The 14,711-nt window shown below is 33.7% G+C and overlaps 1 protein-coding gene across 4 annotated transcripts in view; it reads right to left on the bottom strand.

Annotated features, from left to right (window-relative positions):
• The window catches only part of LOC124364880 (FAD-dependent oxidoreductase domain-containing protein 1), a 49,068-nt gene that overhangs the window by 17,362 nt on the left and 16,995 nt on the right, over nt 1–14,711 (bottom strand). For all 4 annotated transcript variants that reach the window (XM_046820675.1, XM_046820676.1, XM_046820677.1 and 1 more), the window contains 3 exons: nt 9,668–9,781; nt 6,921–7,083; nt 1,162–1,307 (listed from right to left, as the gene is read on the bottom strand). In XM_046820675.1, the coding sequence (XP_046676631.1) occupies nt 1,162–1,307; nt 6,921–7,083; nt 9,668–9,781 (423 nt within the window). The remainder of the gene's footprint in view (nt 1–1,161; nt 1,308–6,920; nt 7,084–9,667; nt 9,782–14,711) is intronic.

Below are 14,711 nucleotides of genomic sequence, written 5' to 3'. Positions count from 1 at the left end.
GACAACTGTAATGGATTCTTCAGCTTTTGTGTTATTTATTACAATAACTCAATTTATAATTTTATTTATTTTTTAATTTTCCAATTCCAACTGATTTGTCAGAAGTGATCTTCCCATCAGATTAAATCCCATACTTGAGGATTGTAATTGCAACAAGAATATTATTTTATCATATTCTACTATCGCAGAATTTTTATAGGTAAAATACTATCATGGTAAACCATTTTCAACAACAGTTGATGAAAATACAAAGTTGTACCACAGATACCAGGCGTCACCTTGGAAAGCCAAGTGAAATTTCTAGGCATAACTCTAGACAACATGTTATGCTGGACCCCACACATAGAAAATCTTTGTAAAAAATTAAACACTAGTGTCTATGCAATTAAACAAATTAAGGCCATTAGTGACCTAGCAACAGCAAGAACTGCATACTTCGAAACACACTTAAGGTATGGCCTTGCCGTCTGGGGTGCAGCTTCTGCAGAAAACATCGAGAAAATCCTGGTCATTCAAAAAAAGGCAGTCAGAACTTTAGCCGGACTGCAACGACTTGACAGCTGCAGGGAAGCATTTAAATCATTAAATATCTTAACGATTGTTGGACTCTACATCAAAGAAGTTGTGATGTACGTGGATGGAGAAGATCTCTTGAGAGGATCGGATCTACACACCTACTGCACACGTAATGCCAACCTCTACAACCTCCCAGCACATCGCCTCACTCAATATGAGAAAAAAAAACCACATATAAAGGTGCTAAATTCTTCAACCGTCTACCAAGGGACATAAGAACAGGAAGTGGAAGCAAGCTGAAATCAAGACTTCACAGCTGGTTGGCCGAACGTCCATTTTACTCCATCAACGAGTTCCTTCAACATGACTAAAACGATTCCAAAGAACGCTTTATCTATTAAAACATTTCACTGACTCATTTAAAAATGTATAATTTGTTTCTCTATGTGATTTGAATTATGACTATGTATAATTGACACCATTTCTGTTCTCAATGAACATGTTATTAAAGGATGTTTTGATTTGATTTGATTTGATTCTGTAAAACAAATCATTCATCATCCATTTGCTGCCGTCACATTAACTCAGAAATCCACTTTCTACTACAGTACTCTCTTATACTTGGTATTGTAGGACAAGACTAACCTGGGTTCCACAGGGATAGGCAGTCCAAGGAATCCTGGTCCGTTGCCCATTCTGGCAAGTTGGCCGACCTCTCCGGAGCGGCAGCCAGCAGCTATCACCAGTTGTGAGAAGGTTATCGACTCTGTCTGACCGTCGGGCAATGTCACCTGACAACGAGACAGTTACAGTCACTTGTTGTAGTCTCGGTGAGACTCTCAACCCCAAATTTGTCATAAATACATCTAAATAATATATAAACCCATTGAAGACAGAGTGATATATTTGTAGTACTGTATTAGCATTAGCAATGGAAAACAATGACATATCTATCTCCTTTATATGCGTGAACGTAGATAAAATATATTCCTTTCAACTGTTTGTCAAATTTACTAACCAACTAAATGATAAATATTTAAGTTCAAGATTCTTCATAATAAATTTAAAAATACAGAATGTTATACATAATTTTTTATATAAATATAAGATTATATAATGATATAACCTTTCTTCTATTTATTAATTTTTATACCATATAGACTTCTTAAAATATATTTTATTTTTGTATTTGTTACATTTATTCCAAAATGGACAGGTTATAGGAATCTAATAATTTTTAGTGGGAGACATGATTATGACTGATTAAATTAAACAACGAACAATTCAAATCCAGTGCTGCTTAAAAACCTGTATGTTAATGTATATGAAGTAACAAATATTTAAAATAAGTGATAATAGTAGAAGTTGAAAAAAAAAACATTCTTTCAAACCATCTGCTGAAATTTGAGTGAAATAATTATGTAAATCGCTATAGCACAACATTTTATTTTACAGTATCAGTAAATGTTACATTTCAACAATCAGTGTCCTTATTTTTTAAATTCAAAATAATTAATACAACATTTTAATCACTATGCACTAATGTTTACTGGAACAATACAAAACCTTTTTATGACAGATTTGGATTTAGTTTTGAAATTTTTCATTTATTGGGATTTATGAAAGTGGGGTTTACTTTTTCTAAAAGTTTAAGTTGTCCTCTCTCACCACTTTAGGAAAAGGGATTAACACTTTGAGTGCTGGCCCTAAATGACATGTAACTCTGTAGAATGCTGGGCGTTTTTGGTGGTTTTCAAAAATGTATTTAAAAAAAAGTATTTAAGGTATGAGAAAAATACTTACATGCCTTAATTCAGCTTACTTTTGTCTTTCTTTTAACGTGAGATTGTTAGTGGTTTTTTAAAAAAGTACACATAAAAAATGTTTTTTAAAACATATATTTTTGGAAAAAAAAATTATTTTTTGAGACAGTTTTTTTTATCTAACCTACTAAACTAAGCATATATACAATTATTTACAATGACCCATTTACAAATATAAACTGTCCTTTGAATAATACAAATCATGTTTTTATGTTTTGTAGTTTTTGACAAAAAACTATGCCGTCATATTGATGAGTCGGCATCACTTTCGCTGTCAGCACTGTTTTCAGCATCTGTAACATAATAATATATACTATGTAAAATATGAATATATTTTCATTTTATTCATAAGAATAGAATATTAGTTGAATAAAGTTAATTTATTATAATACAAATTATAGTTTGATTCACGAAAACAATAACATAACCAAACTTTTAGACTGATGTTTATATGATAAATAGACTTACTTATTCTTACCTGAAGTATGTGTCTAATCTTCTTCCATTAAATCAGGATCAATGTCAGAATCGTCAAAAGTACTATCTACACCAATAAAACTATCTTCATCTAATACATCACTGATCGCAACGTCGTTCAAGCTGCGAGAAGCCATGATTGCGACATCGACTGCCGGGCGCAACGAACGTCACGTCAGCGGCACGTAAACAACGCGACCGAAGTTGCTTTGTCATTAAGCTCATACAATACATCTGACGCTTTCTAGCGGTGAATTGTGTTACTAAAAACCCAAATAACATTGTAGAGTAGGCAAAACCCGTTTAAATACGGACAATATAATATAATACCAATTGAAATGACAACCACGTAAAACTACGGGATTAGCATTCTTCCGAAGTTTCGCCGTTCCGTAAAATTACGGGATTAGCACTCTAAGTGTTAAATATTAAATCTTCAAGTTGTCTAATGGCTAACACTATTGATTAGAACCTGCAAGTAACAATAAGCACCATAATTTGTCATTACTAATGGCTTTATTCAGAGTAGCGTACAAATAGAAAGTTGACAGCAAAAGGTTGGTACTGCTGCTTAATTATTGCAGTTACTTAAATAGTTGATGCCAACTGTTGCACATTAAACATTAAAACGGGAGAATGGCGTGTATGAAAAAGTTAACTGGAAAAATATTATTTGTTTTATTTAAAAAAAAATTCATTTCCAACCAAAATGTTTTATTGAAAAACATGTAATTCTCTTAAATTATAATTCTTTAAAAATTTAATTTGTGTCACTAAAAACATAACTACCAGAAACTATACCTCATGTATGAGGTCTGTCGAAAAAGTATCCGACCGCCGACCAGTAGGCGGCCCCAGCGTAACCGACCGGCTCGAACCAGAGGGGAAGGGGGGCGAGCCTACTCCTTCCCTTATTAGGCATTGAATACGATCCAGTCACTCAGTGAGTCACAGCGCTCTGTTCCGTACAGTACTGCCGTGTGTGTACGTTGCATTTCAATATGACTGAACGTGTTGAGCAGCGCATTTGCATTAAATTTTGTCAAAACTTGGCCATTCAGCATCAGAGACGATTACTATGATACGGAAAGTTTATGGTAACGTGTCTATGGGCGATACACAAATAAAAGAGTGGTTTAGGCGGTTTAAAAATGGCCGCATATCAGTGGAGAGTGATGACCGATCTGGCAGGCCGGAAACGCTGAAAATGTTGAACGTGTTCGTGTAGCAATTATGAAAACCATAGATTGACTGTCTAAGAGCTGGAAGAAGATTTAGGAATACCAAAATCGTCAGTTTGTCAAATTTTACACGAAGATTTAAAAATGAACCATGTTTTGGCAAAATTTGTTCCTCGGCTGCTGACAGAAGACCAAAAGAACTGTCGACTTGAAATCACACAGGACAATCTGGATTTGTTAAAAAGTGACCCAGGGCTATTTAACCCTCCATCGGGCGCTTAAAATTAGAAACACCATCAGGCGCTCACGGAGGTTTCCTCCAGGTTGGCGAATAATGGATATCATAATCGTTTAAACTGTTTTTATTTGTTTAAATATTCATACTGATTTAATTACAATGTAATATATTCATTTTTAGAAATTTAATAAAAATTACACTCTTATGTAATGAATTTTCCAAATAAGAAATTCAAAATCTTAAAAAATGTTATTGTATAATAACAACATGATTAATTTTAAGGAATAATGCAATTAATTGTAAAAATATTTAACCTTCTGTAAATATGTATGGAAATTAACTTAGTTTTTAACTTCTTACAAAAACAACTTACTTCAATTCTTGAGATATTATACAATTGTAATGTCAATTATTGCTCTGAAATAAAAATTTATTCTTTACTAAAAATTTTTTTACACACTGCACAAAATTTCAAAACATTTTCCTTCTGGTTGTTATAGCGACAATATTCACTCCATAATCATTACTGAAATGTTCCCTAGCACACTGGTACTGTACTAACAAGTCTCTCGTCTTCATTCTCCATTTCACAAAATTCAAATAAAATATATAGTAAAATTTAAAAAGAAACCATCACAGGTCACACATTTAGGCGCACACGGATTATTACAACATAAAAACTAAACACAATAAGGCGCTCACGGTGATTTCGTCCAAGCACTACAAACACACCATCGGGCGCTCACGGAGGAATCGTCCAGTCATGCACGGAAGTAGACCTCATACTGACACATTTTGATAAATAAAAGCGGGAGGCTATTGTTTCGTTTCCCCGAAAGATGCTCGTGAAGTACACTGCGGGAAACGACTGCCGACATCAGAAAAGTAGTACTATTTTTACTAATAAAACATACACGGAGGAAAACTCCGTTTAGCGCCCGATGGAGGGTTAAAAAAGTTATTACTGGTGATGAGTCATGGGTTTATGGCTACAACCCTGAAACAAAGGATCAATCTTCACAGTGGAAAACTCGCGAAGAGCAACGGCCGAAAAAAGCAAGACAAAGTCAAAGTAATGTCAAGACAATGCTGACAGTTTTTTTTTTACCAGGACGGCATTGTTCATCATGAATATGCTCCAAGAGGCCAGACAGTGAATAAGGAGTATTATCTTGAGGTTCTAAGGTGGCTACGAGATGCAGTGCGAAAGAAACAACCTGAACTGTGGACAAGCCGTGACTGGATCCTGCACCATGACAACGCGCCAGCTCATTCCTCAAATCTTATTCAGCATTTTTTGGTCAAACACGACATCAACCAACTACGACAGCCTCCCTACAGTCCTGACATAGCTCCTTGTGACTTCTGGCTATTTCCGAAATTAAAAATTCCTTTGAAAGGAAAAAGATTTGTCGATATTGAACAAATAAAACAAAATGCGACGAAGGACCTGTTAGCCATTCCGCAAAATGAATTTAAGGAGTGTTTCCGGAAGAGGGAGGAGCGTTGGAATAAGGTAGTGGCTTGTGGAGGGGAGTACTTTGAAGGGGACCAGATTGCCATTGCCGCTGAGTAACGTCAGTTCATGCAAGACGTCAAGGTCGGATACTTTTTGGACACACCTCGTACACACTGTAAAAAATCACACATTTATCTTCAGCAATTTCTGTTTAGGCTTCGTTACCACGATGTGTTTCAAAGCCGACACGATGCAACGACCGTCCATAAACTTCGGTCAATGAAGTATATATGTTTTAAGTAATTCCTGGAGTGTTGGTTTTACCCTGTTGATAATCTATTAAGATGTGTAATTTCTTAAAACATGTGTAAGCTAACGATTCTTGCTCTTGTGTCCTTGTGTTTTCCTCCACCGCCCTAATAAACTTCTATTTACAGGTAATTAGGAAATACACTGGTACACAAAAATCAATAAATTGAACTCTTTTAAACCTTTCTTTAATTTGCTGGTATAATGTATCTATATGTTAGAGGTTGTGTCACATTTCCTCAAAAGACCTTAGTTTTATGGTAATGATACAAAAAGTGTAATTTCTCTCATATTTTTTGTGTGAAATCCATATATAATTATTTTTTTGAGATGAATAGTAAAAATGTTTGAAATATAATGACTGTAATCTAATTTTTTAAATGAGATTTGTCAATATTGCATTTGTATGACATGTGAACCTAAGAGAAATTTAAATCTATGTCAAGTCCACGGGCAGATGGCAATGTGCTGCACTAAGTTTGCACACTTATCAGCTCAATAAATGATGAGCCAAAACATTTTTTTATTCTTTAAATAAGTAAGTATATACAGACAGTTTTTGCCACAAAAAACATATAAAATGACATTTTTTGCTTTGTTTTATTTTTAGATCCCACCAAAGAGACCCGAGTTTTCAGATCTGAACACTCCCTCCACCTCAGATCATGAAAGCATAAATGCATTTTGTAGTTTTTATGTGAGTGGAGACAATCTTTACGAAATCAAGACTTAACTCTGGGAATGGGCTTTCAGATTGTTTAGAAAGCCCTCTCACTTGGCTTTATTAACTCATCCTATACTGGCATACACCAGGTCTCAAAAATTTATACAAGAAAAGGTTTACAACAAAGCTGATATTTGGTAAAATTACAATAAATAATATTAGTATAGAAACATTCATGGTCTTCAGCACTTACAATTGCTTCATTTAATCCTTCGTATTCTCCCAAGGGAATGTTGTCCATAACGATGTCAGACATTCGTCTAAACTTAAAGTGGTCTAAGTCGCCTGTAATGTACTCAGCTCCCAGCGCAATCGCCTTTTTTTTAAAAGCCATCAGGAGACTCCAAGGATCTATCCTGTAAAATATTTAAAGAAAAATAAATTAAGTAGAAAAACAATGTGAAACATTGATAAATAAAATATTCAACTCCTTAAATTGTAACATTATATCAAATGCAATAAAATAGGAAATTATATATGTTTTAAATAAAAGATAGAATATATATACTCGTATCTAATTTAAGAGGGCTAATCATTTGTATATCACAAAGTTACACTGGCAGAAGCTCCAATTTGATAATAAGGTATAATGTTACTTTATTTTTAAAACTGTGAGATTATTCTAAAAAATCTTAGTCTTATGCAAACGGTATCAACACTACCAACTAAGTTTTCTGGTTCACACCACGTCAAAATCTTGTTGATACATTCAAATTCTTGAAATTTTTTGGCCTCACTGATGGCGGAGAGCGATCTCTAGTCAACAGATGATGAACCAATCACAATAAAGCTCTGCCCATTTCAACTCACTCACATATAGATGAATGCTTTTTATTGGCAGTTTCGGTTTAACATATGTTGACTGAAGATGGCTATCTACAACAAGGTCAAAATATTTAGAAAAATCAGTTATATATAATGTAACAATGTTTCAAAGTAAAGTACTGGAAACATAGATATTAGTTTCTGTTTTGAATGGTATGATGATAGGGATATGGACCCAATTTATCATGTACAGGGTGATCATAGTCTTCCTCCTGATAAAGTTTGAATGGTTATAGATGAAACAGTAAAACTTGAGGGATGTTTGTCTATAAATAATTATTGCAATGTATACTTAACTTTGTTATATGGTTTTTAAATATTATAATTCATAGTTAAAAGTGGAATTTAACAAAATTAATGTTCTATTTAAACAATATAGAAAAATAAAATATTGGTGCTAAATACCCAGTTTTACAATAATTTTAAATGTACAGAATTAACTCTTAAAATTCCAAGAGAAAGTTTTTCTGTTTAGTTTCAAAAAAATGTTACAAATCAAACTACAGCTGCAGCTGAAAATATATGCTTTGGGCCTTTGTAATTTACGTTTTAAAAATACATAAAGTGCAGATGTCTGGTTTACTGGTTGTTTTTAAGAAAATGTAATACATTACTAATACACGTATTTTATACATTAAAAATAAGCATACTTTCTATTATGCATGTTATATAAAGCACGGACACAGCTGATCAATCAGTAACATTGACGGAAGTTTACGATTAAGTTGGCAGGTTGTCAATGACGTCGTAGCTGAGGCGCTTTGTTTTCATAGTTGCCAGTCTGATGATTCAGCAAGTGCTTTGTTAGAACGTTGTGGTTATGTTTATAATTAAAATATAACCAAACAATGTGTGTGTAAGTACAATGTCTTACATTGTCTTAACAATGTCTTATAGAGAAGTATTATGAATCACTCAAAGTTCCCACTGAATCAAAATACTTTTAGATGAGTGGAGGAGAAAAAGTACCTGAATGACACTTTGTAACTGATATTTCTTTTATCCTATAAATATTTGTAAATAGCCAAAAGCATGTTAGGCCTATTCGTTTTTGTTCTATCCTACAGTGTTATTTAGTTATTATTATGGCTATTATTCATAAGAAAAGCAGTAGAGTAGGTAAAGGAAATGAACATTTGTTAATCAATATATGCATTTTAGTCCCTCATAAAAAAGTGGGCAGTATTATAAGAAAATGCTATAATACTTTTATTTTGGGTGATAATTTTACAAAAAATAGTGGATATGTTTAAAATAGTGTTCTTTAATGTGATTGACTTTATTGAATGTGAGAATTGATTTGGGTACTTGTTTGAGTGTCAAACCTTAAAAATTAAAAAAAGAAAAAATAATTGTTTAGATTTTATTGTTGTTATATTTTGTTTTTCTTGTAGTGTAAGAAGTTTTCGAGAATATTTATTGTTAATAAAAAAAGTAAAAAGTAAAGTAAAGAATGTCTTATTTACCAGGCGAAGACATGTATATGTGTACAATATACACATTTTTGTACAAAGTAAAAAAATATAAAAATTTGCCAATAGATAAAAAAAGTTATAACATTTTATAATAATCATAAAAATTGCTAAAATTGTACAGCATTTTTGTATAAAACGCAAAAATACCATTGGCATTATTGACTAACATTCCAAAAAATGTCTGGCTCTGTAAGATTTCATCTTCCAAACTGGTTCAACAATTCTTTGAATTGGTTTTTTATGATAACAAGTCATGCACCCTAAGCGGTTTCTTTATTGTATGAATGTTCTTTGTTTTCACATGGAGTGGGGGGAAGATCTATATTATTATAGCTTGACATTCTTTCTTCTATTTATGATCCTATGAAAATGATTTTCTTCATTAGGTGTGTTATCATCTTTAAACTATGTACATCTGATATCCTTAAATATTTTGTAATGGGTATATTTGGATACATGCTTGGAGGAAACAATTTTTGAACAACAAAATCTTACACCTCTCAACAACAGCCCTTTTTCTAACAAATTTCTAAATGATAACCTATATTTTGGTATTTAAAATCATACAAAAAGCTATAAATTAAAATAAAAACATAGTCAGGCCACTTGATTGCTTACTAAATCTATTCTATATACTGACCATCCTTCGTTCTCCAATCCGTGACAACCCAATTCTATTCCATCTACATTCAACCATGGAAACTTTTTTTTAATCTTATTTTGAGTTAGTAACTCATTTTTTGCTCCAAGAGATCTGAAACAAAAAGCACATCTGAAATACAAAACAGTATTGATAACTTATCTAATAAGTAATGACTTCGCTATAACTAAATGTCCATAATAAAATGTGTGCGAGGATCTTATCAAACAGAATAAGGGGGAGAGTCGATACAGTACAAAGCCGATGGTACTGATAAAAAGTGCAACGGGTCACAGACAGGATTTGAACCCGTGCTGTCTCTAACTCAGGCCCAAAGTCCAACATCTTAGACCAATTGGCTATCGGCACTCCTGTGATAAGTGATGGTCACTGGACTTTATGTTTTAAGATAAGTATTTTGAGGCCCTTAAGTCGGAGAGTGAAACATCTTTTATAAGTAATAATGGAATAAATCAAATTTCTCTACAACATCCCATGATATTTAATACGAGGGCCTCTCGGAAAGTAGTATCCGTTTGTGAAATAAAGACACAGAAGTAAATATTAACAAATATAAACATTTTTATTGAAAAGAGCATACCTTAAACTACTTCTCCACATAATCTCCAAGCAAATTTAAGCATTTGTCATAACGTGTGACGAGTTTTTTGTATTCCAGCGTCATATTCCTCCACCGCCAGCCGATTGAAATAGTCACGCCTTCTTTAAGTTCTTCATCGCTGTCAAATCTTTTTCCCCCCAAAAACTCTTTAAGTTTTGTAAAGAGATGAAAATCTGAAGGGGCCAAGTCCGGGCTATACGGTGGATGGTCGAAAATTTCCCAATTGAATTGCTGCAGAAGTTGGTGTTATCCCCGCTGCATGAGGCCTGGCATTGTCATGGAGGAGAATGACGCCATCAGACAATAGACCTCTCCGTCGATTTTGTATTGCCCGCCGTAATTTCTTTAATGTTTCACAATACGCATTAGCGTTAATAGTGTCTCCACGGGCCATAAAATCAATAAGCAGTACACCACTCGATCCCAGAAAATGGTTGCCATAAGTTTCCTGGTGGACAGAACAGTCTTGAATTTTTTTGGTTTCTTTGGTGAATGAGTGTGATGCCACTCCATTGACTGTCGTTTATTCTCAGGTGAAGCATAACAAACCCACGTTTCATCACCAGTAACTATGCGATTCAAGAACGTGTCTGCTTCATCAGAATAACGTTCCAAAAATGTGAATGCAGCAGCCATACGCTTGGTTTTGTGCTCATCTGTAAGCATGCGAGGGACCCACCTTGCACAAATTTTTGAATAATGCAGATGGTCTTTGACAATTTCATGAACAATTATTCGAGAAACATTAGGGAAATGTTCACAGATGTCATCAATTGTGCCGCGCCGATCGTTCATCACGAATTCGTCTACTGACCTCAGCATTTGATCTGTAATGACAGATGGTCTCCCTGAATGCTCATCGTCGTGTGTGTTCCCCCTCCCCAAGTTGAAATTACGACACCAGCGCCGAAAAGATGACTCTTCCATCACATTGTCTCCATACACTTCCTTTAATTGGCGATGAATATCATTGTCGAACGTTTCTTGCATTGAGAAATTTTATTACAGCCCTCACTTCACAACTGGCGGCGTTTTCAATTTTTGTAAACATGAACTGCCACAGAAACAACACAGGCAATGCTAGCTAGCGTCACGGAACTTGTAACAGAGAAGGCAGACAAGCCACTGAAGCGATCTGACCTTGACCAGGCGGCTACTCGCGTCGTCAGCGCCTCACGCGGCGAAATGGGTACTACTTTCCGGATGGCCCTCGTAGAATAGCTCCAATAATCTCATTAACCAATGAAATATTTTAGGGCAATTTGAGGAATAATAAAGTAAAAAACCATAGTCTTTTTAGTTAAAGCACTTATAATATAGAATAGCATAATACTTATAATATGACTTATCAAGGGTCTATTTTGGGGCCTCTACTTTTTCTTCTGTATGTTAATGATTTACCTAAAAATGTTTCACCAAAAATTATATTATATGCAGATGACACAACTGCAGTTGTTAAAGCAAACTCTCACTTTCAATTGAAAAATAAATTAAATCAAGCTTTTTATGAATTGGCATACTGGTTTAAGGTTAACGGATTGAAATTAAATCAAGAGAAAACTCAACTATTAAATTTTCGAACAGCACAATTAAAGGAGGGCTATAATAAGGATGTGATTTTCCACGGCCAACAAATAAAATTATGTGATAGTGCAAAATTTTTAGGTATAGATCTGGATATAAACTTTTCTTGGAAAAAATGTATTGAAAATATTATTAGAAGATTAAACTCGGCATGTTATCAAATGCTAGTGTTACGAAATTCAATTAATTTGGAAACTAGAATAATAATTTACTACTCTTTCTTTTTTTCAATAATTCAATATGGTATTGAATTTTGGGGATCATCTTCTGACTTTGATAAAGTTTTTAAGATCCAAAAAAAAATTATGAGATTAATGACCTTTTCATCATTTAGAACTTCTTGCAAACCTCTGTTTAAAGAATTAAAAATCTTATCACTTCCAAATTTATACATTCTGAAAAACCCTACTAACAGTACAATCAAATTTTGAAAGCTTATCAAAGTGATAACTTTGATCATAATTACAATACAAGATTTAAAGCTAATTTTCAATATCCCATACATCGACTGCGTCTGGTAGAAAAAACTCCAATATACACGGCAAAAAAACTATACAATAAGTTACCTCAAAAATATAAACATTTAATCAATTCAAAAACATTTAAAAGCAAACTAACAGATTTTTTGTTGGAAAAAAACTATTATAGTGTTGATGAGTATTTGATGGATCCTGAATTTTAAAATTGTGTTTTAACATAGATTACATTAAATTTGTTACGCTGTCTTGACCTCTTATATGTATTTTTATTAAGTTTATATGTATATGTGAATTGTGATGTGCATATGTATGAATGTATATGTGTATGTATCATTATTACATTAATTTATGACAATGTTACCTGTTTCTATAGCAATGCTATGTATAAACGTTGACGTAACAATAAAGACTGATTCTGATTCTGATTATGACGGGGCCCTATGATGATTCTAAAATGGAAATATGCATGTATGAAGTAGATATTATTTAAGTGTTTATGGTTAAGAGAATCAGAGATTAAGTAAAACTGTCTGCTCTTATTTGATGTTTTGGATGTATATGAGCACTTCTGGTTCGAATTAACTACATTTCGACCAATAAAGCTGAGTTTGCCTTCTTGTCCCAATTAAGAAAATATAATTCCATTTCTCTTGTTGTTCTGAGCATATCTACAATAATCTAATTGTTCTTATCTGATTGTCAAGCGCCTATCAGTAGTTTTTCATCATATTGGGTTCATCAATGTACTTGTCTGTTCAGAAACATCAACATCATGAACAACGAGTTGATGAAAGAACATTTTTGCTGTATAAATTGCTATGATTATAAATCGGTTGGTCTCAAGAAAAGTGCGTTGAACACCTAAAAATTGCCAAAAGACAATGATCGGTGAAGAAATTAATGTACTCTGTTTTCTTTAAAAGTACGGGAATGGTGAAGGGAATATATGGAGGAAGAGGACAGTCATAGCAAGTTATTGCACTGAACAATGTTTGCCCGAAGTTATTCAGGATTTGAAGAGTTTATTTTTGCACCACAGCTATATCTCTTCTCACACTACTGTAAAATGATGGATAAAACCACAAAAATTACTTGCTCCACTGGGATTCAAACCTGGATCTCTCAACTTTCCAAATGAGTGTTCTACCACTATACCACAGAGCTCTTACCTTTTACAATTCAATTATTTTATATTTGCCCGTTTCTACAATGTATGTATTTAAATAACAAAACTAACATATGACCTAATGCTTAATAAATCTTTCACCAAACCCATCAAACAAATTTTATATTCAACAAATTGCATTAACAGTAATAGCCTGATTTAATTTCAATAAAGATTGAATTGAGTAACAATATAATATATCTTTATAGGCATATAATTAAATCAGTCTATTGCCGTTAATGCAAATTCAATGAATATATACACAGTGAAAACACCAACTTCCAGATGTGCCTTACTCTTTGATAGACCAACATTGCTGCTAAATCTCTGTACTGTACGTCAAAAGTTTCTCAAGATAATTTTGCACACACCAACATACTAAGACCTTTACCAACCATCTCAATGTGCTTATAATATTTATGATTATTTTAATTGCCTTAAATGATATGCATGTCTACATTGTGGGGCATCTACCTATGTGTCTACCTTGGGTATTAATTGTTCAAACGTATGAATATCTGTAAACATGATGTGGTATAATTTGTATGCCCTTGCTTTCCAATCTCTGTTCATTATATTATCCTATTTTCTTGGTTTAGTCTAGGAATTATATACATTTTTATATAACTAATCAGTATGATATATCCATTCAGTGCAAAACCGACCTACTGCCCCCTCGATAGTTTTCTGCTATAAAATATTGCACTTTGTGTCTGGGACATTGCTATGTGATTCCATTTGTAATGGCTCCAGGCTTTCTGGCAGTAAGTTATTGCACTAGTCTGTTTCGTCAAATCGTAATCACAGAACAAATGGTTCGTTTAGTGATATTAGTACTCTGTCCCCAAGGTTGGTAGAGGGGTCAGGTTGACACCGTCCCCTATATCGCCCAGCAGTATACCCCGCAGCCGCCGGCGTGACGTCAACCCAGTGACCTGCGATTTGACGCCGTGGCCCACTCCCGCCTCCTAACAGTGCATTCGCTTCTGTCTAGCATTGAGGTGTTTGTGTTCTCCATTATTTGTTGTATGTTGGTGATATGTGTTTAATAGTATTTTTTTGGAGGTAACATTTTTAAACTTGATGTGACTATTGCAGTTCGACTAGTATCATCATGGTACGTTACAAGTAGTAATTTAAAGAAATATTGAAACTGAAAGTCAGTTTGTAGGTTTAAAAAATGCCCGGGAAAAG

This window comes from Homalodisca vitripennis, chromosome 6 (genome assembly GCF_021130785.1).
Source record: "Homalodisca vitripennis isolate AUS2020 chromosome 6, UT_GWSS_2.1, whole genome shotgun sequence".
Classification (NCBI taxonomy): domain Eukaryota; kingdom Metazoa; phylum Arthropoda; class Insecta; order Hemiptera; family Cicadellidae; genus Homalodisca; species Homalodisca vitripennis.
The sequence above is the reverse complement of the archived record's forward strand: the minus strand, read 5'-3'. Positions and strand labels throughout refer to the sequence as shown.